This window comes from Trichosurus vulpecula, chromosome 1 (assembly GCF_011100635.1).
Source record: "Trichosurus vulpecula isolate mTriVul1 chromosome 1, mTriVul1.pri, whole genome shotgun sequence".
In the NCBI taxonomy this organism is placed as follows: Eukaryota; Metazoa; Chordata; class Mammalia; order Diprotodontia; family Phalangeridae; genus Trichosurus; species Trichosurus vulpecula.
In genome coordinates, this window is record NC_050573.1 from 161542015 (window position 1) to 161567820 (window position 25806).

Consider the following 25806-nt stretch of genomic DNA (forward strand, 5'->3'; position numbering starts at 1 on the left):
CAGCCATTTGTACAAGTTTATTTTTTTTAATTTGATTCCAAATCAAAGTCATTTGAACTAAGAAAATCTCATGAACTTAAAGAGTCTTTCTCATAGAACATAATCTTTGAGATTTCCAGTGTCCACCACACTATGCAAAGCATGACTCCTATCCCCTATTTGAATACTTCTAATGATAGGTTATTTACTACCTCATGAGGCTCACTTATTACCTCATGAGGCTGCTTCTTTCCATGATTAAATTGTTCCAGTTGTTAGAATGTTTTTCTTAATATTTAACCAAACTATGGATCGATGTAACTTCTAGCAATTAATTGTTCCAACTTCTTCAGTCTGAAGGAACAGAGAATATCCCTTCTTCCATTTAAGAGCTTTTAAAATATTTTAAAATGGCCAAAATCCCTTTTTATACCTTCTTTTCTACATCACCATGACATCCATTAGTTCAAAATTAATTTACTAAGTTCCTACTTTGTGTTAGTCATTTTTCTAGGCTCCCATTACACAAAAGCAAAAATATAATAGCCCTTGACTTCAAAAGCTTACTTTGTATTAAACCATTCTTACTCCCTTCTCTCCAGAACCTGAACCCTTAGGTCCCCAGGCTCTTATTAGTAAGCTTTCATCTTATCTTGACCAGAGGCAAGCCTTCATGTTGCTTCTCAGCCATTTCCAAACCATGCTACTATGTTTTGTACCCTTCCCCCTTTCTGGTTCCCTTTATGTGTTTTCTGCCTTCATTAGAATATACATAAGCTACTTGAGGGCAAGGACCACCTTGCCTGTTTGTGTCCACATTTGTATCTGTAACACTTTTCCAAGTGTCACGCATGTAGTAAGTGTTTCACAAATGTATTTTTATTTATTCATTCTAAAATGTTTACTCAAGGATATAGAAATGTTTCCATTTAATTATTTTATTATTTAGAATAAAAATAATAATTTTAAATGAATCGAATGATGGTCAATATTTTTAATAGTTAAGTCTTTTTCAGAAATCAAAAAATCTGTCTATTTCTTTGTATTCCAAACGTTAATCTATGTGTACAACGTAGTCTTAGTTAAATTCCCCATACAGCTTTCCTTTTGTGGTTATATCCCTTTCACAACAACTTTTCAGTTGTGCCACATCTCACGACATATAAAGAATACAAGGTTCTCCCCTTGTTCTTGCTTTATGTTCTCCAAATAAATTTTCCAGTATCTACTTGGGGATATGCATGTATAGTAATGTATGTGCATATGTTTATGTGCATTATGCATATACACATACATATGTGTGAGTATGCATATATGTACACACATATGTGTGTATATATGTATACATGTGGCAACCAGGCCTGGAGTCAGAAAGATCTGAGTTCAAATCTGGCCTCAGTTACTTCATAGCTGTGTGACACTGGGCAAATCACTTAACTGCTATTTGCCTCAGTTCCTCATCAGCAAAACGGGAACAGTGGAGAAGGAAATGGCAAACCACTCCTATATCTTTGCCAAGAAAATCTCATAGACAAAGTACATGGGGTCATGTAGAGTCAGACATGACTAAGCAATTGAATAATAGCAACAATACATGTATATACATACACAGAGACTCCCTTTCATTCCCCCACATTCTGCAAAATAGCATTTTTTGTTGTTCTGTATAATACAACTTCTGGTTTATAGCACCTTTTTAAAAATAGTAACCATTTTTAAAAGCGTATTTAGTTATTTGAATGTGACACAATGCTAAGTGATACATGACATGGTTGAGGAAGATGGAGCCTGCCCTTTAAGAGCTTATAGTATGACTATATTCATGTGACTATATAGTTTTCAAAAAGGTAATCAAAAATTCGGATCGTAGGGTAATAGATTTAGAAGTGACCTTAGTGTTCGGGAATTCCAACCCCCTCATTTTGTAGATGAGGAAATTGAGGTACTTAGAGGTTGTCACTTTCCCAAGTCCCATAGTTTTATGTGTCAAAGACAGAATTTTAACTCATCTCCCTAATTTCAACTGGTATGAGGAGGGAGTACATTCTTGGAAAGATAAATAGCTTCTACAAATAGATAAAAGTGAGAGCATTTGAATTTGGGGAACAGCTTAAAGTCTCATTTCCATGGATTATAAAGTTCCTAGATAAGAATAATATAAAATAAAACTGGAAAAGAAGATAGAAGTTAGATTCCAGTGTACTTCTTAAATGCCAGGCTGAGAGGTTTCTATTATTCAGCCCTAAATAAACATGATTAACTGGGTATGTCTATGAAAATTATAATTTCTGAGGTAAATGTGATTAGGGAAATGGAGAATATAAGATCCTATATAGTGATTTCTCAACTAGATTTTTTCAGTAAATCAGAATTCAATAAATTCCAACTATTTGACAGTACTGGAATAAATACTAAGCATCCAAAGACAAAAGATAGTTCCTGATTTTAAGCTGCTCATTGTCTAGTGGAGTATTAATTTTTATTTTTGTTGTTTTTGATTCTGTTGGAAATTTGCTGCTAATTGTGAACATTAACATTACCTTATTCATTCCCAAGGCACCCTTCAGTCTTAAGAAGACAGTTAAAGTCTCCATTAGTGAAGATAGTAACTGTGTGCATTCCTTGCCCATGGCATTGTTCAGTCTTGAATATAAGGAGTAGTAGCAACTGATCAATATAAGGACTCTAAAAGGAGTGCTCTAAGTTATACTAAGGCCCCCTTTTTTCACAATAATACCTTGTAGTAGATAGGAAAAGTATTATCAGCATTTTACTGAAGGGACCAAGATTGAGTTTAGTTGATTTGTCCATGATCCCACTGCTTACATGTGTATATGTGTATGCACATACATATTTGCATATTATGTATGCATGTTTATGTACAACATTGTATATATGTTTGCATGGGCATATTATGTAGCAGTGTCACGTATCAAACCCAAGTCTTATGACTCCAAGATTATTGCTCTTTTCATTCAACTATCCTTCATCGCATACACAAATACTTTCATAACACTATATGTTGTTGACTTCCCTCAAACTGAGAATCAGAATATTGTCCATCAGAGATTTTTGCAAAGGTTATTTCTCTGAAAGCATATATAAATACAGTAGCAATATAAATATTCTCATTAAGTAATGATATATTAGTTGTGATGGTGATAATAATTCACATTTATGTGGTGATTAATAACTTTTTGTGACCTTTTTTCCTCATATTTGCTCTGAATAGTTTCCAATGATCTTATGAATTAAGGATGACAAGTATTAATAGTTTCATTTGACAAATGAGAAAACTGAGACCCAAATAAATTACCACATTGTATTATTCAAAGAACTTGGACCAAAAACCCAAGGTCTTGATTCCTAGTCATCTGTTCTTTCCAATATTTTGTTGCTGTTGTTTAAAAAACTAAAGTTGTTAATTGCATATTTATATAACAGTTCATTTAGCCAGAGAAGAAAAAAATAAAGATGAGTTAGTAATAATTTGTTTACTTCTCCCTTTATCCTAAAGACTTTTTTTCAACAAGTTTCCTCCAAAAGAAGGAAAATCTTCATTCTATCCACTCTGCCATGGGAAAATCACTGTTACTTGTGAAATAGTGGCAGAATTGATAAAATGATTTTCTTACTTTTAGCTAAACTTACTGGTGACTAGTCTTAGAAGCTACTATACATTCTTTTATTAGAATGTATGCTCCTAAAAGCCCTGTGTGTTGTATTATCTTTTTGTTGTTGTTTTTTTATTTTTGCCTTTCTTTGAATTCTAAGCACTTAGCACAGGAGCAACCACGTAATTGTTTAATTAGTCTTTGTTGTCAGACTGACTGAAAGGAGGCATTTCTAGCTTGGTGATGCAGTGGATAAAATGTTGAAAGTAGGGTCAGGAAGACTGGAATTTAATTTTAGCCTCAGATACTTACTACTTGTATGATTTGGGGCTTAACCTCTCTGCACCTCATTTTTCCCAACTATAAAATGGATATAATAGCACAGCAGCTACCTCACAGGATGGATATGAGGATCAAAAGAGATAATATTTCTAAAGTACTTAGCATAATGCCTAGAACATAGTAGGTGCTATATGAATGCTTATTCCCTTTCCCTCTTCTATCTATTGAAAATTGACATACTTTTTTACTATCACATTTACAATCATTCTGTTTTCCCCTTCCTGCTTCACTGTCCATTTATGCAGTTGTTACATTGGGCATTATGCATTCTAAACTATTCTTCCTTCTCTATGAAATATGCTCATATAGGATTCCACTCCCTCCATCTCTAATCTGCTGTTGAGACAAGTGTGCAAACTGGAAAAACATGAACAGAGAAGAATTTTCCTCATATAAAATTTTTTACATCAATCCCTTTTTCTCTGCTTCTGGAGAAAAATTAACTTCATCTTGACTTTATATATTTTCTGTTCTCATCTACATTTTACATTGGTCACTTCTCATCTATAATACTAATACTCTGAACCACTTTTTTTCCCATTGACCTTTCCAGCTAACTCTAATCAGGGCAATTGTACTAGTCTATTTCTGATTTTTTTCTCTTGGTTAGTTGGCATAAAACTCTTTTTCCCCCTCTGTAAATCATGCCAATTCTAGACTTTTTCCGCCTTTGTCCATATCTTCTTTCCTTATACCTTCATACACATTTTACACTTCCTGTCTTTATGTTCCAATAATGAAAATTCCTATTCCTGGAAGAAATAGTAATACTTCATAGTATCATATGTTTCTTTCATAGCATAGAATTTTTTCAGAAACTGAATGTCTGAATATTTTTTGTTATATAATCCAGTTTTTTTCCCCTCAAATACCTCTTGGAGCTCTTTGTCTCTGCTGGTTCTTTATTAGTGTGTGGTCAGTGATGAAAAGGTGACATTGGAAGGTATTCTGTCCCTCCTTTCATAGGAAGCCTCTGTGCTTCAGAGATAGAAGTAAAATCTCTGGGTCTTAATCTTTAAATCTTTATTGCCAAATATGGCTGTTCAAGACTGACTTTCTAGACAGATTTTGTGCAGTATACCTTATAATGGATAACGTGTAAGTAAAACATGATTAAAGTATAAACCAACTACTCATATTTTCTTGACATAATCATCTTCTCCCTTACTCTTTTTATGGAATATCACCTAAGCCATTATTAAACATTGGATAGGAGCATGATTTTTCTGTTTTAGAAGAATTTAATGAGTTGTGGTATCTTTAAGAAAGATTGATTAATATTAATAATAGTCAAAACTCTGCCCATCCACTTTTAATTTTAAAAGGACATCCAAAATTGTGGAAATAAATACAAATGCATGCCTTATAATTCTATTAGCAAGGCAATAATCACAATACAGATGATAAATGTCAATATGCCTATGTAGTTCTGTATCGTAAAATATAAGAGACGTTCCATATAGAAGGTAAAAGAAGTAAACCATTTATTTAGACACCAGAGAATCACGTCCCAAAATCAATAAGTCCAACCCACCCAAGCAGCAAACAAATTCCAGAACCAGTAAGTCCACTTTATAATAACAACAAAGAATCTAAAACACAACATCACAACAGAGAGCCAAGCTATCCCATAACGCTCCCACCCCCTGCTGGGGCCTTGCCACCAACAGTCACTCACAGCACAGCTTGGATACTTCTGTTCTCTCCTCAGCTCTAAGCACTCGGAGAATTTCCTGCTCCACCCTTCTAGTTCCTTTCCTTCAGCAAGCTCTTCCCAGTACAGGTGACTTAGGCTTCCTATGACATAAGAAGGTTACATGGGTCTATTAATGGGTTGAAAAGATCTTCAGATTTAAATTATCATTTCAATAATTTGTCATATTTAAATTACATGTGCTAATACTAGTCGCATGTTGAAACTAAAACATGAATTTTACCTTATTTTCAAAGATACCATATTTCATTTGGCCAACAATTCATTCTCTTAATAGCTTGTACATTATTGTTTTGGTCAGAATCTTTTTCATTTTTATCTAAATATGCTAAGCACCTCAAATGGGAATTTGTACATATTAGTTTGTTTTTTTTTTAATTTGGCCATTTCAGCATAATTGCTCAGCGTCAGTTTTATTATTTGTTTTAAATAGCAAAATTTGGAATCCAGAGAGAATGCTGAAGATTATGTTTAGTATTTAAGATATACGAATGTCAACCAAGCAACATAAAATGAGTGGCCATAACTTGCAGTTGTTGAGGAACAGCCTCTCCCTAAATGATCTCTTCCTTCCCTAAGCATTTGCACATTTAGAATCACAAGTATGCACAAGTAGAATCACAAGTAGAATCACATGGTGCATATATTTGCATATGTATATCCATAAAAATGAGCCTATCCATTTAAAAAAAATTGTCTTAGAATCCACGGGAAACATAACTTCTGATTATATACCTTCAGGCCTTTAATTATCAGCAATTAGCCTTAAGTACTAAATAGTTGCTTTTCTGATTAGTAAGTGTGTTTTAATGCCAAAGCTGACAGGTTGAATCCCTTCAAGTCAGTCATTTAAGAGTTTACTCTGGTAGAGAAAGTGACCATTTCCATGGTTGTTATTAAAATACTATTTTAAATTGCCTTCACTAGCATTTAAAAAAATTTCCATGGTACCACACTTTCTGCAAAAGATTTTTGGATTAAAATTGATCTAATAGAATTTAACCAGGAGAAAATGAATTAAGAATTAGGGGTTCAAGGCCTTACTTGGTATTAACTACCTGTGTGACCTTATAAAATTTATTATTTTCTCTATCCTTATATCTGGGCCTATGAAGTAAGCAGATTAGATTAAATAATCTCTTTATTACCTTCTGCTCTAAACTTGTGGTTGTAAATTACTTACACATTTACTAGAGAAACTACTCAAATAACCAGGGAAATAAATTTATAGCTGTAGGCCATCATAGGTATACACCATACTTGATTCATTCAACCCAACTTAACCTAAAATCCTTCTGAACATCTATTTTCTCATATATTCTTTGATATAATAGGAATGTTGTTCTTACTATAAACCCTTTATTATTTCCTGCAAGGATATCTCTCAGTCCTACCTCCTTTATGAGCTTTCCCTATCCAAGTGGACTAGGCTTGGGAAAGCCACTTTTTCCTATATGGTAACTCTCTGTATTTTGCTTCAGTATATTTCCATTTGACCTGTTTAAAGTTTATTTTATTATTTTATTGTTTATGTATGTGTTGCCCATGGTAGACTTGTATATCCCTTTTTAAAATTTTATTTGGGGGGAAAAAGAAAAAAAATTATTTGCTTTCTGTTTATATTAATTGAGTAATCACACTCAGGGAGCTTGAGATTGTGAAGAATCTATTTGTGATGGATTGTATTAGAATACAAAATATTTTTGTGTCATAGCACTTTTAGGATTTAGTGCAACTATGGATTTCTTATCAAAATATTATTTTAAATCCATAAAATTAAATTACAAAGAAAACCAATTATATTGAAATAAATTTATCATAATACATTTTTTTTTAAATAGGGTAAGAATTAAGGCTAAAAATTCCTACTTTGAATAGTAAACTTCTAGGTCACAGGCACCAAATATAGTATGATGTGAGTGGAACCTTCTTGTGTATATGTGCTTAGCAGATATTTGTTAATCACACTGGTAATTGAAGTTGTTACTCATTCCACCATGACTGCTTTTCATTGACTACAGCAAGTTGTTTTGTTGGCTGCCTCTTTTTCTGAGTGTAAGGAGGTACAGTTACCTTTTGAACTCTACCCAAGTAAATAACTCAGGTACCAAAGCAAAACTGTGGCAACAGATGGAATGTTTTTGAAACTATATTAGCATAAAATAATTAGATAATGATAATGAGGACAAGTTGTTCTTGTTATGACAACAATTGCCTCTGAACTCTGGAACAGAGTCACTTAGGAATCCAACAATGACTTTTGCTTTGTAAGCTAGTGGGAATTCTATGAACAAATTTTCACTCTCTCTAAGGAGCAAACATCTAATTCATGCTGCATAGGTCTTTAACTCCTAATTTGTTGACAACTAAGAATTCTCTTTGACAGAAAAAAGTATTGTTTTATAATGTCTTTCTCTTGGGCCTATCCGATAGTCCAAAGAAATTATTTGAACATAGGAATTGTCATGCTGATATTATGCATTCTCAATTCGGCATACTTCTTTTCCTCAAAGTTTTCTTTACCCTGTTTGTTAGTATCTATAGATCAGAATATGGTTACTAGCTTTCAATTTTAATTTGTTTAGACTTAGACTTATGTAGCTTTCTATTATTTTTCAATAAATAGGAACAGATCTATTATTATTTTTATATATGTAAGTTGAGTAATAGGAAAGTGTTCCAATTGGTACTTTGTGGATGGAGTTCAGAAAAGATGTTAATAGCTTTAATGTGGACTTGACTGCATTTTTGATAACTAAATGTAAAATATATTCCTTGGTAAAATAAATGGTGCATCAGAAAAGGCAATTTGCCTCATAAGTCAAAACGTTTTCTTACGTAATATACCAGATTATATGCCAAAATATATGTTACTTAAGAAAACAAATATGTTCATTCCGAAATGCAAATTGTCATTTATATTCTGTAACAATTGGACACTCCCCTCCCTTATCATTCTATAAGTAGCATTATCATAAGAATTAAACTGTACTAACATTATACTTAATGGAAATTTTAAGTAATTGCTTCCATAACACATTAAGATTAATATTGGAAATTCATTCCAGCATAAGACAAAACAGCAAATTAAGTAATGGAAAGGCAACTATTTAACAAACTTAATTTGGCATATGACATGAGGGTAAGAGAAAAGTCTAGTTACATTGTCAGTATATATTTTATCTGATTATTTGTGTTTAGGTAGTTAATAATTTTTTTTAAAGATATAATGGTGCAGAGCTTTCTTCAAAGATAGGAAGAAAGAGGATTCAGCTCCTACTTCAAACTAGTGTTTGTAAGTCACTTAACCTCTTAGTGCCCCAAGCAACTCTTTAAGATTAGAGATTGTACTGATTTGTTAGAAGGACTTCCCCCTAATCAGAGCTCTTGTCAAAAAGGAAAAAAAATTAATAACTTAGGTTCTGATTTGAAAAGAATAATCAGCTGAGGTGGCCTTCTACCAACAGGGTCAGTCTAGTAAGATAGGAACTTTGGTGTTTTCTCAGTTAAAGAAATCGTATGACATAGAAGAAAGAGGAATACATTTGAAGTTAAGGTATTTCTAGTCTGCAGAGCTTTGGCATTGACTGCTTTTACTATAGATAAGGCTCTTAAACTACCTTTATGCTTTAGCTGTCTCACCTATAAAATTAGGAGATTAGATTAAATGAATCTTAAAATCTCTTCCAGCTCAAGTATCAATCGATTACCTGATGCTATGAATTGCCTACTCTAAGTTATTGAACTGACTACAGTTTCTGCAGATAAAGCATGAAGGGTCAAAGACCATGCATTGGTTATGTCACTTTTTTGCTCAGTCATCTTCAATTGATCCCTACCAAGTCAAGTTCAGACTCCTTTGCTTGGGATTTGGATCTTGAACAGTCCAGCTCCACTCTCCCTTTTTGCCCCATGCAATACCTCTTGTTGCTCCCTTTCAAACATCATTTCCATAAATCAAACTTGAGGACATGCTATTCCTTGTTCATAGTATAACTTTCCAGCCTCCATACCTTTATCAGTTTGTTTCCAATGCATGGAAAGACTTACATCTCCCTTTTCATATATTGAGTTCCTACCCTCATCTTGTAAAATTGCCCCTATATTCTACCATCACTACAAAACATTTTCTAAATGCCCCTGCCAGTTAGAACTTCCTGTTGTCAACTGTGTGGTAACATTGTTTACCCTTCCAGCTCTCTACTTAGACCATCTCCTTTCTCCCATAGGCATATTCTTTCCCTCTAGGATTGATTGCTCCTAATCACCAGTGTGCTTAAGCTCCATCCTCTTGAGGGCAAGAACTGACAGGTCTGGGTTTATATTCTGTCATTATCTAGCTGTGTAAATTTGAGAAAGTTATTTGCTCTTCTGGGTCTCAGTTTTGTTATTTTTGAAATGAGTTCAGATTAGGTGATTTTTTGTGGACACTTCAGGATCTAAAATTGTTTTATTCTGTTATGATCATTTCCCTTTACTGGGTTTCCATCTTACCTCTGAAGTTGGCGAGTGATATAACAGAAACAATTACTACTGGGCTATCCAAAACTGCAACTAAAATTACTGCTACATGAGCATCTGGTGACTTACCATTGGAGGTTAATTCCATCTGAAAAGTGTGTTTATTGACTTCAAAGTAGAAGTGCCCACATTGTTGGATGATCCAGTAGGGGCCCTTTAACTGGCATCTAACTAAATTACATTAATTTGTTGCTGCCTCTAAGGACCTGTTGATTAATCATCATGTACTAATCTTTTGATTTTTTATTTCTTTTCTCTACTTCATAATATCTAAGCTGTCTTATATTTTTTGAATTCTTTATAACTAATGATAAATTTTGAGAATATTAATTTTTCCAAAGGTGGTAGACCTAACTGAATACTTAATATGTGACTTTTTACCTTATTTTTTTGTTTCTATTAAAAGTTTTCATTAGTTATGCAAGTGATTATATGATGCCACACGTATATACTTTAGTAAGTTAATTCTCAAATGTTAGATATGCCTGAAGTATTTCTCTGTCACTTTCCCACCTAAATTTATTGGTGATATTAAAAACAAACAAACAAACAAAAACTTCTTAAGCTATTTTGAATGTGTGGATTTCCTTAATTGTTTGATAGTACAACTTTATGTATAAAGTTTTAAGCTTGGAGTCAGGAAATCCTGGGTTGAAATTCCAACTTTGATAACTACCTAGCTTTATGAACCTGAGTGAGCTGTTTAAATCTTTGCACCCTAAGAAGCTCCTAAGAACTCTTCTAGGTTGTAAAAGTGCCTTTCTGTGATAAAGCATTGATACTTTCTGTATTTGTGCATATAACTGGTACTTCTGCATAACCTTTCATCTCTGTGGGGACCTGAGGAGCACAGAAATCTCCATAAAGGGAGACAGACAGATTGGTGAGATGCTGGAATATAAGGCTATGTGTATGTTGTTGTTGTTGTTTGTCATTTATTTGCCTTCCAATGTTGCTGATGACATATCTTACTTTACCAATATTAGGTGGCTCTAGGATATGGATCTTTCTTGAACATCATTAGTTCAGGTTTTGCATACTTTAACACATTTTTTTTCTTTTTTTTTTATTAATGCAATTTATTTATTTAACATATTTGGTTTTCAGCATTGATTTTCACAACAGTTTGGATTACAAATTTTCTCCCCATTTCTGCCCTCCCCCCCCACTACTTTAACACATTTATTTCACCTAAAACCAGTTTCAATTTTTTGGACTAGTGTTGAAGTTACTTTGTGATTTTTATCTGGTGATTTTTCTCCAGTATCTTTTAATCCATAGATTTGATCTTTGTGTTGAAGATTTATATTGTTTTGTTGCTTGTTTACTTCTTTATTTGCCTGTCTTTTCCTTATCTGAAATACTATTCTGTCTTTAGGATCTTTTATTGAACCCCTTCATGCCTCAGCCAATTTTGAAATTATTTATATTATTTCTAAGAAGCATTTTAAAACTATTCTTAAGTGTGGGGTTGGTGCTGGTTGGGAAGCTGGATAGTTTGCTGTCGCTTGCTCTCCAATGTTGATGGAGTTTGAGCATTTTCTAAATTCAAATGGTTACTATGGCAGATTATTCCTAGTAGGAAACAAAGAACTAAAGGAAATACATGTAATTCAATATTCACTTACTAACTACCTACTATGTGCAAGCCAGTGGTTAGAGGGGTGAATATAGAAATAATTACTATCATTAGAGGCAATCACATTTTCCATGTTACTTCTCCATCTAATTGTTTCTTAAGCCAGTATATATCTGCTTTATAACTTTTTTTAATCTAGGTATGATAAAAACAAAATTATTCAGTCAATTGAGACCTATTGCTACATAGAATCATAGCTTTAGAGCTGGAAAGGATGTTAAATGCATCAAGTTCACACACCCTCCTAAATTTATAGATGAGATGTAGAATGGGGAAATGACTTGCCCAAGTTCCCAGGTATGATTTGAACCCAATTCAGCCAGCCTCATTTCTCTCTCCACTATATCACATTCCCTCATCATTTTTTCCACATTATATACAGTAACTTTGCAATTAATGATCATGCAAAATATTGTGTGTAGAACCACTCAAATATTTATTACTGACTCAATGAGTAAAATAATTTCCTAAGGTTTTCTTTGAACAGATATTTCTCTTAACTTTTAGTTACCGTAAGTCAGACGTATGTTGGCTTAGGCGAAATGAAAATGACTGTGTCTCAGACTGACGTCATTTCTTTTTGGGGAAGAAAATGTTTTACTCATAAACCAACTGCATAACAATTCCTTTTAAAATTGTAAATTCCATGTACATAATTATTAATAGCAAAATTTCATACCCAGCACTTTATTTTGGGAGAACAGGTCTAGGCATATTATCAGATACAGTATAGCACATTTGAACTTCCTAGAAGGTGTGTATTTTTACTTACAGACTTTCCATAAGACAGAATTTCCCCATGCCTTTTTATATAATATAGAAGAAAATTTGTAAAAATAAACAAATGAAAGGAATAGTGATTTCAGAAGTATTAAAAAGCCAACATATGTACTTATTATTGAAGTTCTTTGGTAGTTTGGTAGATCTGTGTTTCTATACCTAAAAATATTCTTTCCATTATTACAAATTACAAAGCCAACAGGCCTTCTCATCTTCTCATTTAATTCTTGACCATGTTTCCTCCTAAATCCTCCATTGGGGAACTAGTAATCTGAAGGACATGTATATGTATATGTGTGTGTGTGTGTGTGTGTGTGTGTGTATATATATATATATACACACACACACATACATATATATATGAATATAGCTATCTACCTGTTTCTTAATTTCTTGTTACCTGAGCAGCCAACCTCTATTTTTCATCAAATGTTTTGGATGGTTTTTTATACATTTTGCATACAAATTATAACTACAGCCTACTTTCAGTTACCTTGAGTTTTTCTCTTTCCATTGGAGAGATTAACAGTTTGGATTATATTTATAATTTTAGCTATAAATAGATTATAATGTACCCTTCATATTGTAATCATATTCTCATTAGATTGTGTCATTTCATGCTTTATGGCCTTATAATATCACCAGAGAAACATTTCTATTGAGCCACTTAGTATTAATTAAGCACTTACATCATGCTAGGCACTGGGGTTACAAAAAAATGCAAAAGCATGGTTCCTTCCTTCAATAACCTCACATTCTAATGGCAGAGGCAACATGCAAGTAACTATGTTTATACAAAATATACACAGAGCATATGGAAGATAATCTTTGAGAGAAGGCATGAAAAAATTGAGAAACTTCACAAAGAAATGAAAAATTTCCCAAGTACAAATGGCAAAAGAATAACAGGAAAGTAGGATTGAGCTATGGCAGAAAATAGGAGATGTTGAGAAGGCCCTTTAACTTTATAGGTGTCTTTGAGTAGAAGACCCAGGCTAAGACCACCAGTTACACCCACTTCCCCAAGAACTAAGAAAGGTTTTAAGAAATGTTCTGCTGTTTCTTCAACTCCTCCCTTCCCTCCCTCCCTGTACCCACCTATTAACAGATTCTATAACATATCATGCTGCTTCTTTAACCAAACTTTTTTGGTAACCTGGATTTTGCCTCAATCACAAACAGGAGAGTTATTGACAAGAGAGAAATATAGAAATAAATAAATGTACATTAAGGCAGAGAGCCAAACCTCTGCCAAAATATTATAAATTCTACTAGCTGGGTATAATGAATGATTGTTGTGGTTTTCCTAACTTTTCTTACTAATTAATTGGCAGGCTGTGTTGACAATCAAAATGGGCTCTTAGCACTCAGTTCAACCAAGTGCCCTTGAAGCGTTTGGCCTTTGTTTCCTTGATTAGATTGGGAATCCTTGGTGACCTCCTTGCCTCAGAGGAGGGCCTAGTTTACATGGTTTGAGTGGCATGTTTGGCATATCAGAGGCTTTTAGACCACTTGGGTTTAAGTCGCCTCTTTGTGATGATTTCAGGTCACGTGGGTATCATGTGTGTGACTCACCCTTGACCCTGAAAGAGATATAAAACCAGGGGTTGGCTTTCAGTTTATTGGAGCTCTTACCCACAGCCATGGTGGTATGAGTGACTCTGGGCCAGCCCTTGTTATGAGCTCCCGGGCTGAACTTAGATGTTGGTAACTATGAATTGTATTTGGCCTGTCTGTCGATGTTTATAATATGTCTGTATTTGCTCTGCAGTTCAGGGTGCTGACTTTTTCCCCTGAACTAAGTGAATGGTATTTGTATGCTAAAGTAAAGTAAGCTTGTTAATCCCTTAACATTGCTTTCCTTAGTAAAGCAGATCAAAAGAACCTATGCTGGCAGCTTTCTTGTTGTTGGGCTTGTATTGGTCTTTCACCCCCACAACAGCTGCTAGCCAGATTGTTGAAACTCAGGCCCATACACTTGAAATGAATTAATTATTTTACCAGGGTGTTACAAGCCAAGATACCAGTAGCTATGCCAATCAAGCAGTAGTAGCTCTAGCAGTGTTTATTAAGGTAGAAAGGCTTTAAGTATAGACATGGTGAGTGTCTGTGTATGAAGACTAGCTAAATAAGTGAGGTTTAACTCCAGAAATAATTATTTTTTCCCTGAAATAGATGATTTGGGGGGAGAATTCACAGTAATCTTTTAAAGAGACAAAAATATTGAATTTCCCTTATTCTTGCTAAGCTCTTTTTGCCTCTACAGTGATGGTGGTAGAGCGGCAGAAAAGGGACAGAAAGTACAAAAAACATCTTTGTTTGGGGACTTCCTCAAACTATAATTTATTTCTTAGGAATCAATGTTAGTTCTTTGACAACTAAAGAGTCAACACACTAGTAGAAGAATAAATCACAGTCTCTCCACAAATAAACAAAAGCAGGCATATAAAAAAGTTGAAGCTAAATACAGTATATGAATAGCTCACAAATTCTCTTTAGAAAAAATAATGCAAGATTTGGCAGAATTATTGTCACTGTTTCTAAAAGGTCATGAGGAACATCATTTCATGGGTCATCCCATCTTGTAGTACTAACAATGAGCACAGACAAACAGACCACCATAAAGAGCTATGGTATATTCAATGCCAAGTATTTCAGAGAATGAATGAATAAATTCTATGAACAACTTGACTAGATATTTCTAATCAAGATAGCATTCTCATTTTCAGTTATTTCAATGCAAAAAGTCATTACTACTAGTGAAAATTCTTTGGAAAAATATGGTTTGGGATTAAAAGATAAAATAGACCAAAGATTGGGAGAATACTACTAAACCTAATGAATTCTTTCTTTCAGACTGATTTTAAAAAATAAACATTTATTAAACCCTCACTATGTGCTAAATGCTGAGGATACTAGTACAAAGACAGAGTCCCTGCCCTCAAGCAACATATATTCTAATGGGGGAGAAATCATGCAAAAGGGAGTAGTTTCTGAAGAGAGGTACTTTGGTCAGAAAAGTTACAGGGATAGTGAGTGGGGTTAGAGGTGAATAGGATGACACAGTCTATTAAAGAACAATGGCAGAGTCAATTTTATTGTGGTTCATGGATCAAAACTGAGGAAGAAGGGAAGAGGAGAGTGAGTGAGACAAAAGTGTACCCACAAGGCTGCAAGGTATTTGTTCAGGAGGCCATGGACATAAAGTAGGGAGTGAAGTACAGTTTTCCTCTGAAAACTCCAACTCCTTTCCTCTGAAATAGGCAGTCATCAACCTGACTGCAAAGCCCCAGGGCAGAAGTTTTTATAGGGTGTCAACATAACTGGTGAGAAGATGTCTGGAGAGTAGAAAGTAAAGTGAAGTGTGATGATTGGTGATTTACTGAAGCCTTAATTTTTAGAGTACCAAATAAAAACCAATGACCTGTGATTTTGTTAGTCTGAATTTGTTTCTTTAAATTTTGTTCTAGCTAGAAAATGTGCATTGACAGACAATTCTAAAATCGTTGTTACTTGTGTAATCAGTCAATCCGTGTCTATTCAGATAGATTAGACAGTCAGACAGACAGACAGACAGATAGATAGATAGATAGATCGATAGATAGATATAGAGAATACCTTGTAGCTGTGGATTGTCACTCATCTGCTCCAACTTAGCTTTTTTGAGAGATGCCGTGATAGATAGTAGATAGATAGATAGAACAAACCAGATGGTGTCTACTGTCAAGGGAGATTACCTTTCAATAAAGGAAGACAAATCATAAAAGGGACTTGAAAAGTAAGTGAGGGTACAGAACAAGGTAGCTGGTAGAGTGGTATAGCAGTCCAGACAGTGACTTGAACTGGGAATAAAATGAGTAGCATGGCTACCATTCCCTCAAAAAAAAATGGTCACCCTGGCCAGGAATTGACCCAAATAGAGGACAGGCCTCAAGGAAGAGTTATCCCAAGATGTGCATGGTAGCTGGGGAAGGGGGAAAGGTAAAGCGATATAAAGAGTAAGTTGAGCTTGAGGTTCCTGCTTGCTAACAGAGAAAAACAGTAGGTCAGTCAAGAATGTATTCGGCAACTATGACGTCCAAGCCACAGTACTAAGCATTGTGGATAAAAAGAAAGGCAAAAAAAAATTGACCCTGGTTTCAAGAAGCACTAAGTCTACTGGAGAAGACAACTTAAAAACAAGTATGTACCAACAAGATATAGATAGATAGATAGATGGATAGATAGATAGATAGATAGATAGATAGATAGATAGATGATAGATATGTACCAATGAGATATTATATATATATATATACATATATATATATATATATATATATATATATATATGTGATATATGATATATGGGAGATAATCCACAGAAGAAAGGTGTTGTATTAAGGAGGATTAGGAAAAATTTATTGTAGAGAATGAGCTTTAAGCTGAGATTTTAATAAAAGCCAAAGTAGTTATGAGAAGAATATGAAGAGGAAGAAAATTCTAGGCCTGGGGAAACCTGGCAAAAATACATGAAGTTGGGAAATGATCTGTCTTGTTGGGAAAAAAAACAAGGAGCCCAGTTTCATTGAATCACAGAGTATATGAGGGGTGAGGCAGGACTGAGAGTAGGGGGAAGTGTAAGAAACCGGAAAGGTAGGAGGGAAACAAGTTGTGAAGGGCTTTGAATGCCAAATAGATTCTAATATTTAATCCTGGAGGTGATAAAGAGACACTGGAGTCGATTAAATGGGGAACTAACAATCAAAGGTTTAATATCCTTGTGTACTACCATACCTCCTAGTGATGGGCTGTCATTTTTCCCATGTTCCAAGTCGCTGCTTTATTTGAAACCTGCCTATATAGCCCATCCGTAGCCACATTTTAGGTTAACTGTGATACTCACATTAGCTTTCTATCTATTTAGTATTAGCCATCATAGCCATCTTTGCACCTTCCTAAGACATGGTAAATTTAATTTCTGTTTAACCTTTTTATGGAGTAACAGAGTGAATAAATGCTGGATTTGATAATGAGAAGACTGAGTTACAATCCTGCTTGTGATACTAGCTGTATGACCACAGACAGATTTGTGAGCCTTAGGCTAACCTCTGAAACTAGAAAGAACTTATAAATGAGTTGTGAAAGTGTCTTAAACCACATCAAGGACATGTAGGATCAAAAAGGGATTTGGCTGGCCATGAAGTGAGAATGAAAAATCACACAGGGATTAACATAGTTAATCCTTATTCTGCATTGATATACTCAGGATTCTAAAACAAACAAACAAACAAACAGCTTGAAGAGCTCAAATACATTAGTTCATCCTTTGACTGGATTTTTGCAAATACTAGGCTAGTGATTCAGGATTCATATGGGAATACAAGGCCTGGAGAAGTGGTAATCAATATCCATGAAGAAAACTCCCTCATAAAAGGAATTAAGGATTCTTTAACTATTAAATTATGCATAATATTCTCATTACTTTTATTTTTCTTTTACTCTTCTTTTGATCTTAAATAGCTAACCTGACTTGAGAAGTATTCCATTACTTTAGAGAATAGAGCTTAGGTTTAAAAGCCATATTCCTCATTGGTACTTAACCTAGGGTCTGTGAACTTAAAAAGAAAAAAAATTGATAACTATTTGAACATGATTGATACCTTTTGTAATCCTGTGTATTTAATTTTATGCAATTAAAACATCTTCTTCTGAGAGGGGTTCATAAGCTTTACCAGACCATCGAATGGGTCCATAAAGAACACATGCAAAAAGTTATGAGAACTCCTTCGTTCTACGTTGCTAGAATACCATATTTTTGAGAAAAAGAATATATATTTGATCCTTGTGAAAATCACTTCCACTATTTTTTGGTCACATATCACTTTTCTGGCTCCAGCCAGCTTTCTTGAGGCCAATGGAGAGTTTAAGTGAAAGAGTATACACTAAATGCAACTTCAGTATTACTTAGAAAAACAAACAAATAAACAACTTAAAACCAATACATCCTGCAGCTGTATTATCCCCTTATTCGAATAGCAGATAAAATTTCCCCCATATAGTTCTCACAAATCTAGATTTGTCTTGCACTAGTTAATGCTATTAAAGAGAAGAAAAGTAAAGAACTTTCTCTGTGTGTCCATGTGTTTAATGAGATGGTCTTAGGGTTTTGAGGAAGGCTCCCTTCATATTGGGTTAACATTTTTTTTGTCAAGATTAAAGAAGACATTGTACTGAGTTGTTCAAGATGGCCAGGTGTAGATGGTTTGCCATCTGTAATGCCCACATTGATGAAATTTCCGATCCATTTAAGTGTTTGAGCTGGGGGCAGAAAAGAGTTGGCTTTCCTGCTGTCAACACATTGTACTTTTAATAAGAAAGTACTTAATGGAAACCCCAATGTAACATACCATTTTGTCCAGAACTTTGTTTCTTCTTTAAATTTTAATTAGTTTTAGTTATTAAATGAGTTTTACAACTATCTCTTGCCCCTGTCCACAATGGCACAAAAGAAGCCATGATAAATAGAGGTGCACATAATCACAAAGCAGGATTTCTAATCAACACAAGGCATCTAGTCAACTTGCTTTCAATTACTAGCTTTCCTAGTCATAATTATTTTTTTAAGTTCTGCAATCACTGTTGTCTTTGTTCTTCCTTGGATGATTTGAAGTCATAACACATACATAAATCCAAAGTGGGAAGTAACTTCAGAGTTAACCACTTCATTTTATAAATGAGAAAACTGAGGCTTAGGGAATATAGTAACTTTCCCAAATTTACATAGGTAGTGACTGAGGAACAACTTGAACCCACATGTTACAATTCTAGAGCTAAGGTCCTTCATCTCCTTAATTTCTCAGACATGTATAATGATAATAGAGTTGTGTCTACACCTTTGATTGCAGAAGTATTTCTAAAACAATCTGACTGTGACTTTTGATTATACTGATCAGTTGTGGTTCGTTTGACTGGTGCCATAAACTATGTAACCACAGTCTGAATCTCTGCCAGTGTAGCTCCCAAATAGTAAAAGCTAAAAAGAAAATTCCCTCATTGATTTCAATACATTTTGCTCCTCTAGTCTGTAAGCCTGGCGTGTTTGCGCTGATCAAGAGATTCCATCAATATTCTTTAGTTGTGGTGTTAAGAGTGTAACATTGCAATAGAAAAGAATGTGTGTGTTGTGTATGTATGTCATTGTTACTGATTACCTGAGAAAGATTGTAATGTTTCTAGGACGTGGCTTTTTTTAACTGCCATGTGTTTCCATTCTCTAGTTTTTTAATTCTGAGCACCATGTAAAAATTCTTTTCAGGGCATTTCTTCCTAGAATGCAGTAGCTATTTGACAATGCTGAATTTTCCTGCATTGGCTTTAGTAGCCATGCCTGGGAGTGTTGGAGGTGACATGATTTTAGTAGTCTATTAATGTTTTATAAATAAATAGAACTCGAATAATATGTTCTCTTTGAATACAGGAAAGCATATGAATATGAGTAACTCTTAGAAATTTTTCTTATTGCCAGCTCTAGATTACCACCAATATGAGAGAACCATCAGGAGGTGAAACATACCTAGGAATCATTCACTTATTCTAAGGATTTTCTTTTTTCTTTCCTTACCCTACCTGATTCTTCATAAGTCAATTAACTCAACTATAGCAAGAAGCATATAGTCTATCTTACAGGGACTACTGTAATCAAGCTGCTGTTTTCAGAGAATTGTAGAGAACAGCTCCAGGCATCCCAATGGAACTATATCATATCTTGATTGATAAAACACCATAAAATACTGCAAAGGGAAGTTGTAGAGTCTACATTTCTAGAAATTGCCAAAAAAAAACTATACAACCATTTGCCTTGGTTGGTACAAGTTTTCACCTACCTTAGTCAGGGAATTAAACTAGATTATAGATCATTGTATCTCTATACTTCTATTCACTCTGAGGGGGCAAGAGAGGAATGGCCTAGATAGTAGAAGAGCATGAAATAAAATTCACTGCCAGTACCAACCAAATAAATGTCTTTAGCTCTTCCCTCCCCAAACCCATGTGAATAGGAAATTTTAAAATTTAAAGTTTTGATCGCTTTTAATGAAGCAAGTTTCTGCTTCACTGTAGGCATCCTGAATATTCACTGTTAGCAATCCTCTAATTCATTGTAGAAGATTCTCACATATCTATGATGAAATACCATTATCAGCACAGTTCAAATCAAATGGAATTTCATGGGATTGTGGTGGATGTTCAGTATGTTTCTTTTGTAAGAGAAGTTTGTGGGAAAAGTTTCATCTAGGATTTACCTTTCTTAATATTTAAAGCTCTAATTATAATATGTATAAGAAATCAGCTTAAGTTCTTCATGGCTCAATTCTCTTTCTAAACAATATGGAAGAGAAGGAAATGAATCTTAACTAGAGAAAAGTGAATTTTAAAAGTTACCAAGTAAAACTCCCCAAAATTTAATCTAATCCAGCTGGGAAAGGGTTCATTTTTCCTATCCCTAGAAACCCGAGAATCCTCAAAAGACTTCAGTGAAGTAAAAAAACAACTGATGAACCTTAAAATTGTTAGTCAGGGCATACAAATAACATATTTTAAGATGGACAGAAAAGAACTTGAGAAAATCCAGAGGACTGTGACCAAGATAGTGAAAATAACAACATATGAGAGATGTGGGAATTTTTTTCCTGAAAAAGAGAATATTTAGGGGAAAATGATTTCTGTTTTCAAATATTTGAACGACTATCAATGTACTTGGCCACAGATGACAAGACTAAAAGTAATGGGTTAAAATCACAGGGTGACAATCTTAAAATCATAGAATTTGGAAATGGAAGGGAACTTAAAGGACATCCAGTTCAACCCCATTCCTCCTTGATTTGGGGGGAACAAAACCCAGAAAAGTAACATGGCTTGCCCAAGACCACACAGGTAGCAAAGATTCAATCTCACACCTTTTGACATTAGAGCTGACACTCAGTCTACTGCACTGAGCTAACTCATATGGAAAAAGAAAATCTAACAATTAGAGCATTTGAAAGGTAGAATGGTCTGCTTCAGAAAAAAAGGTAATTAAAGGCTTTGGAAAAAATATTGAATAACCACTAGTCAAATATGTTTAGGTAGAGGTTAATGGCTGCTGGGATGCTTTTTGAGTATGAATTTCTGTTATCTATGACACCTTGTGAGTTGATTATAACTATCCATTCATGGATGATGAATTATTGATAATTATTCATGTTGCTTATGCCAAGCAGGAAGAATGATTGTTTTATCTATTTTCTTTACATTTATCTGTCCCAAGTGGCTTTCTGAGGACAAGATTTTGTTTATCTATTGAACTTCAGGTGTTAATGATTCTTGTAGTTTTCTCAAATGATTGGAGTCTGCTTATTTAATTGTCTTCTCTCTCTCTCTCTCTCTCTCTCTCTCTCTCTCTCTCTCTCTCTTTCTCTTGCTTTAAATCATTACTATTCAGGATTACTTTTTAAAGTTTTACATTTAAAACTGACCTTTTATCTACCCTTTCTTGCATGGTTTCATAGGGTAGGATAATCGATCAACTAATAATTGATCAAGTGTCTGTGAAACATGTATTATGTCCTAAGACCTGTACTGAGTTGTAGAGATACAAGTAAAAGAATGAAATAATCCCTGGAATGTGATGTATAAATTCTAAGTACCACTGTTATTTTTATCATTACATATGAAGTTCCCTCCACTAAAGCCTTAGTTTGATGCTTCATTGTAACATGGAAGTAACCCAGGGTCATCAAAGGCTATGCCAAGGAATTTCAAGGTCCTGACACTCTGGAAAGGCTTCCACTGCAGGTTCAGTGTAGAATATATGTCTGAGCTCTGAGAAGATGCTTATTGTCAGAAGGTTGGGAACCAAGTGATGATTTATTTGTGGTAGCCCCCAAAATTTTATCTTCCAATTAAAGCATAGAGGGACTGCATTCTCCATCAGTAGCAAGGATACCCACAAAGATGAAGTCATGGAATTCTGAAGAATTAATGCCTTTAATATATGAAATATGGATTACCTAGCCTATTGATTGGGCAGGTTGATGAAAAGAAGTATTTTATAATCATTGCAAACTCCTTGGGGTTTTAGCATTTGTAACTTTATTAAAATACAAAACCTGAGGATGACCTTGAGCAGAGGACTTGTGTATTTGTTGAGAGAAACTTTTGTTTGGTTTCCAGGACCAGTGGTTTTGGCGAGTAAGAAACAACAGGGTGATGGATGGATACCCCATGCAAATTACTTATTTCTGGCGGGGATTGCCTCCGAGTATTGATGCAGTATATGAAAACAGTGATGGAAATTTTGTCTTCTTTAAAGGTAAGAATGATTACTATCTGGCTGATTGACATATTAAATGGAACTTTAAGAAATCTTTGGAATATTGCCTATATACATATATGTACATATATATGTATATGTATATATAAACACACACAAATATATGTATATATACAGTAAGTGTTCCAATTGGTGAGAAACCTCCTTTAACCATAGCAGATCAGTAACTGTTCTACAATTTAAAGTCTTAGGGAGTTCTGAATTTCATAGGTGTGTGCATAATATATGTAGGTATACTAAGATACATAGGTATACTAAGGTATGTAGGTATTATGTATATATATATATGTATGTATATATACATATGCATGTATACACACATATAGCTATATACATAAGTATGTATATACACACACAGTATGATATAATTAAAATAGCATTTCATGGTAACAGAATGCAATGCAGTGAGCAATGAATTTGGAGTCAGAAGATTCGGATCAAAATCTTATCCCTTTCACTAACTTTATGACAATGGGGGTAAGTCATTTAACATTTAACATTTCTGATGCTCAGGTTAATTAACTTTAAAATGTACATCATTGAAGTGAATGACCCCATTACTTACTTAGGATCAGAAAACCTGGGTTCAATTTCAGGTTCTATCATTTGCTAATTATAGGACTTCAAGAGGCTGTGCCTGTTTTCTCTTCTTTCAGTTCTAATACTCTAGGATCCTGTGAGCTTTAGAACAGAGATGACAATGTCTGCCTCTTTTGCTTCATTAGCTTGATGTGTTAATCAGATGAGATAATATATATGTGCAGTGCTTTTTAAATTGTAATGTACTATTTACCTCCAAGTTACTATTATAAACACTGATACTATAATAATGTGATTGTTGGTTTATCCTATCCACTTCAATACAGTGAAGTGAACGGTTATGAATTGTCTGGTAAAATTGTCAAATGCCAGTTAATATTGGTGCCAGATGGATTGTATAATTTGAAATATCATATATGTTTGAGCTAAATGAAAATTGTCAACTCACTCCTCCACGCTGTGATGTCTCTGATTATATTGCACATAACTGATGTGTACGTGTTTCTACAGCCAGAGAAATTTGAATATGACCTAGTAGTATAAAAAACAGAAACACTATATTGATAGTGGTTATGGAAATCTTTGTGTGATATTTGGATTAGCTTTGTCCTAAGTGAAATTTGTTTCACTTATTTTTAAATATTATCCTCTCTGATTTTGTAGTCAAAATTATACTGTAATTTTCAAATTTTTATTTTAAAAAAGAAGAAAAATGTTAATACAAGTCCTTTTAAACCATGACTCTCTACGGAAAAATGTACCCTTGCCAAAGCAACAACGATCCCTGAAAATTAATCAACAGTGCTACAGTGGTGCTTCAAGGTGTTGGATTTGTAAGTAGGAGTGGATTTTAGGTATGGATTTGACACTGATTGTACTAGGTAATTTCACTGTATATTCTCAGCAATATATAACTCTGCAAATATATACATATATATGTATAAATCAACTGGCTTTCTTTAAGTGCTGACAATATACCATGCACTGTGCTAAAGGCTGGGGATACAAAGAATGAAATAATCTTTACTCACGAAGAGTCTACATTGTAATAAGAGAGATATCAGGCACCTATATAAGTATATCTAGCATAAATATAAAGTGAGTAAATGAAAATATTTACAGAGTGGTTAGGTATAATGTAGTTTATTTGAAGAACACTAGCAGTCAGGAGGAGATAATCAATAAAGGCTTGATGAAGAAGCTTTTGCTTGAGATGCATCTCAAAGGAAGAGGGGGCCTTTATGAAGTTGTAAGGAAGGAGGATTGGCATGGCATCTGGGGTGGCAGGTGCTAAGGCACAGAGACAGGAGATAATGTTGATGTGAGAAACAGAGAGAAGGCCAGTTTGACCAGAATTCTGAGTGCAGGAGAGAGAGAGTAATATGCAATGAGACTAGAAAGATAAGTAAGCAACAAATTGTGAACTGTTTTGAAAGCTAAATAAAAGAGTTTGCATTTTATCATCGAAGGCCCTACATTGACTGTATAGGGGAATGACGTTGTCAGCTCTGTACTTAAAGAAATTTACTTTGGCAGCAGCATAGAGAATGGATTGATGAGAGACCCGAGGAAGTGAAACCATTTATGAGGCTGCTTCAGTAATCTAGGTGAGGGATCATGATACCTTGATTTAAGACAGTAGCTGTGTAAATAGAGAAAAGGGTTTAGAAGTGAGAATTATGGTAAAGATAGAAATAACAGAATCTTGTGAAATAAAGTGAAGAGCTGAAAAGTGATGCTAATTTTATGAACCTGGGATGCTAGAAGGACAGTGATGTCTTTGATAGAAATAGCGAAATTTGGAGGAGAATTGGTAATGAGTTATTATGCATACATCAACTTTATAATGTCTCTGAGATATCCAATAGCTGATTCAGGAATGAAAATCAGGGAAGAAACTAGGACTCTCTGTGTCTGTTTATCAATACATATTCATATGTCATGAAGAGTCTGACACACTTAAATGATTCAACAATGCATCCATGTACATCTGTGTGTATATGTATTTGTATATATGTATCTATGCATACTCATACACACATTATATATGTGAATCATTTGCATTAATATGATAGTGAAATCCATGGGAGATGATGAAGTTTAAAAATATGTGTGGAAGCAGATGAGTGCCTTAGACAGAATCATGTGGAACACTCACAGTTAAATGGTATGATATAGATGATATGCTTTCAAAGGGGTGGATAAACGAATGGTGAGTATACCAAGTTAGATATATGTCAGGAATATAGGTTGAAACAGGGAATGAATGAGTTTTGCTTCTCAGCTATTCTATTTTAGCATAGAAATCAGTATGTTTCCCCCCCAG

At 34.2% G+C, this 25806-nt stretch overlaps 1 protein-coding gene across 1 annotated transcript in view; it reads left to right on the plus strand.

Annotated features, from left to right (window-relative positions):
• The window catches only part of MMP16 (matrix metallopeptidase 16), a 208786-nt gene that overhangs the window by 147626 nt on the left and 35354 nt on the right, over window positions 1-25806 (plus strand). Inside the window, exon 7 of the mRNA XM_036742422.1 lies at window positions 22781-22919. Coding sequence (XP_036598317.1) covers window positions 22781-22919 — 139 coding nt within the window. The remainder of the gene's footprint in view (window positions 1-22780; window positions 22920-25806) is intronic.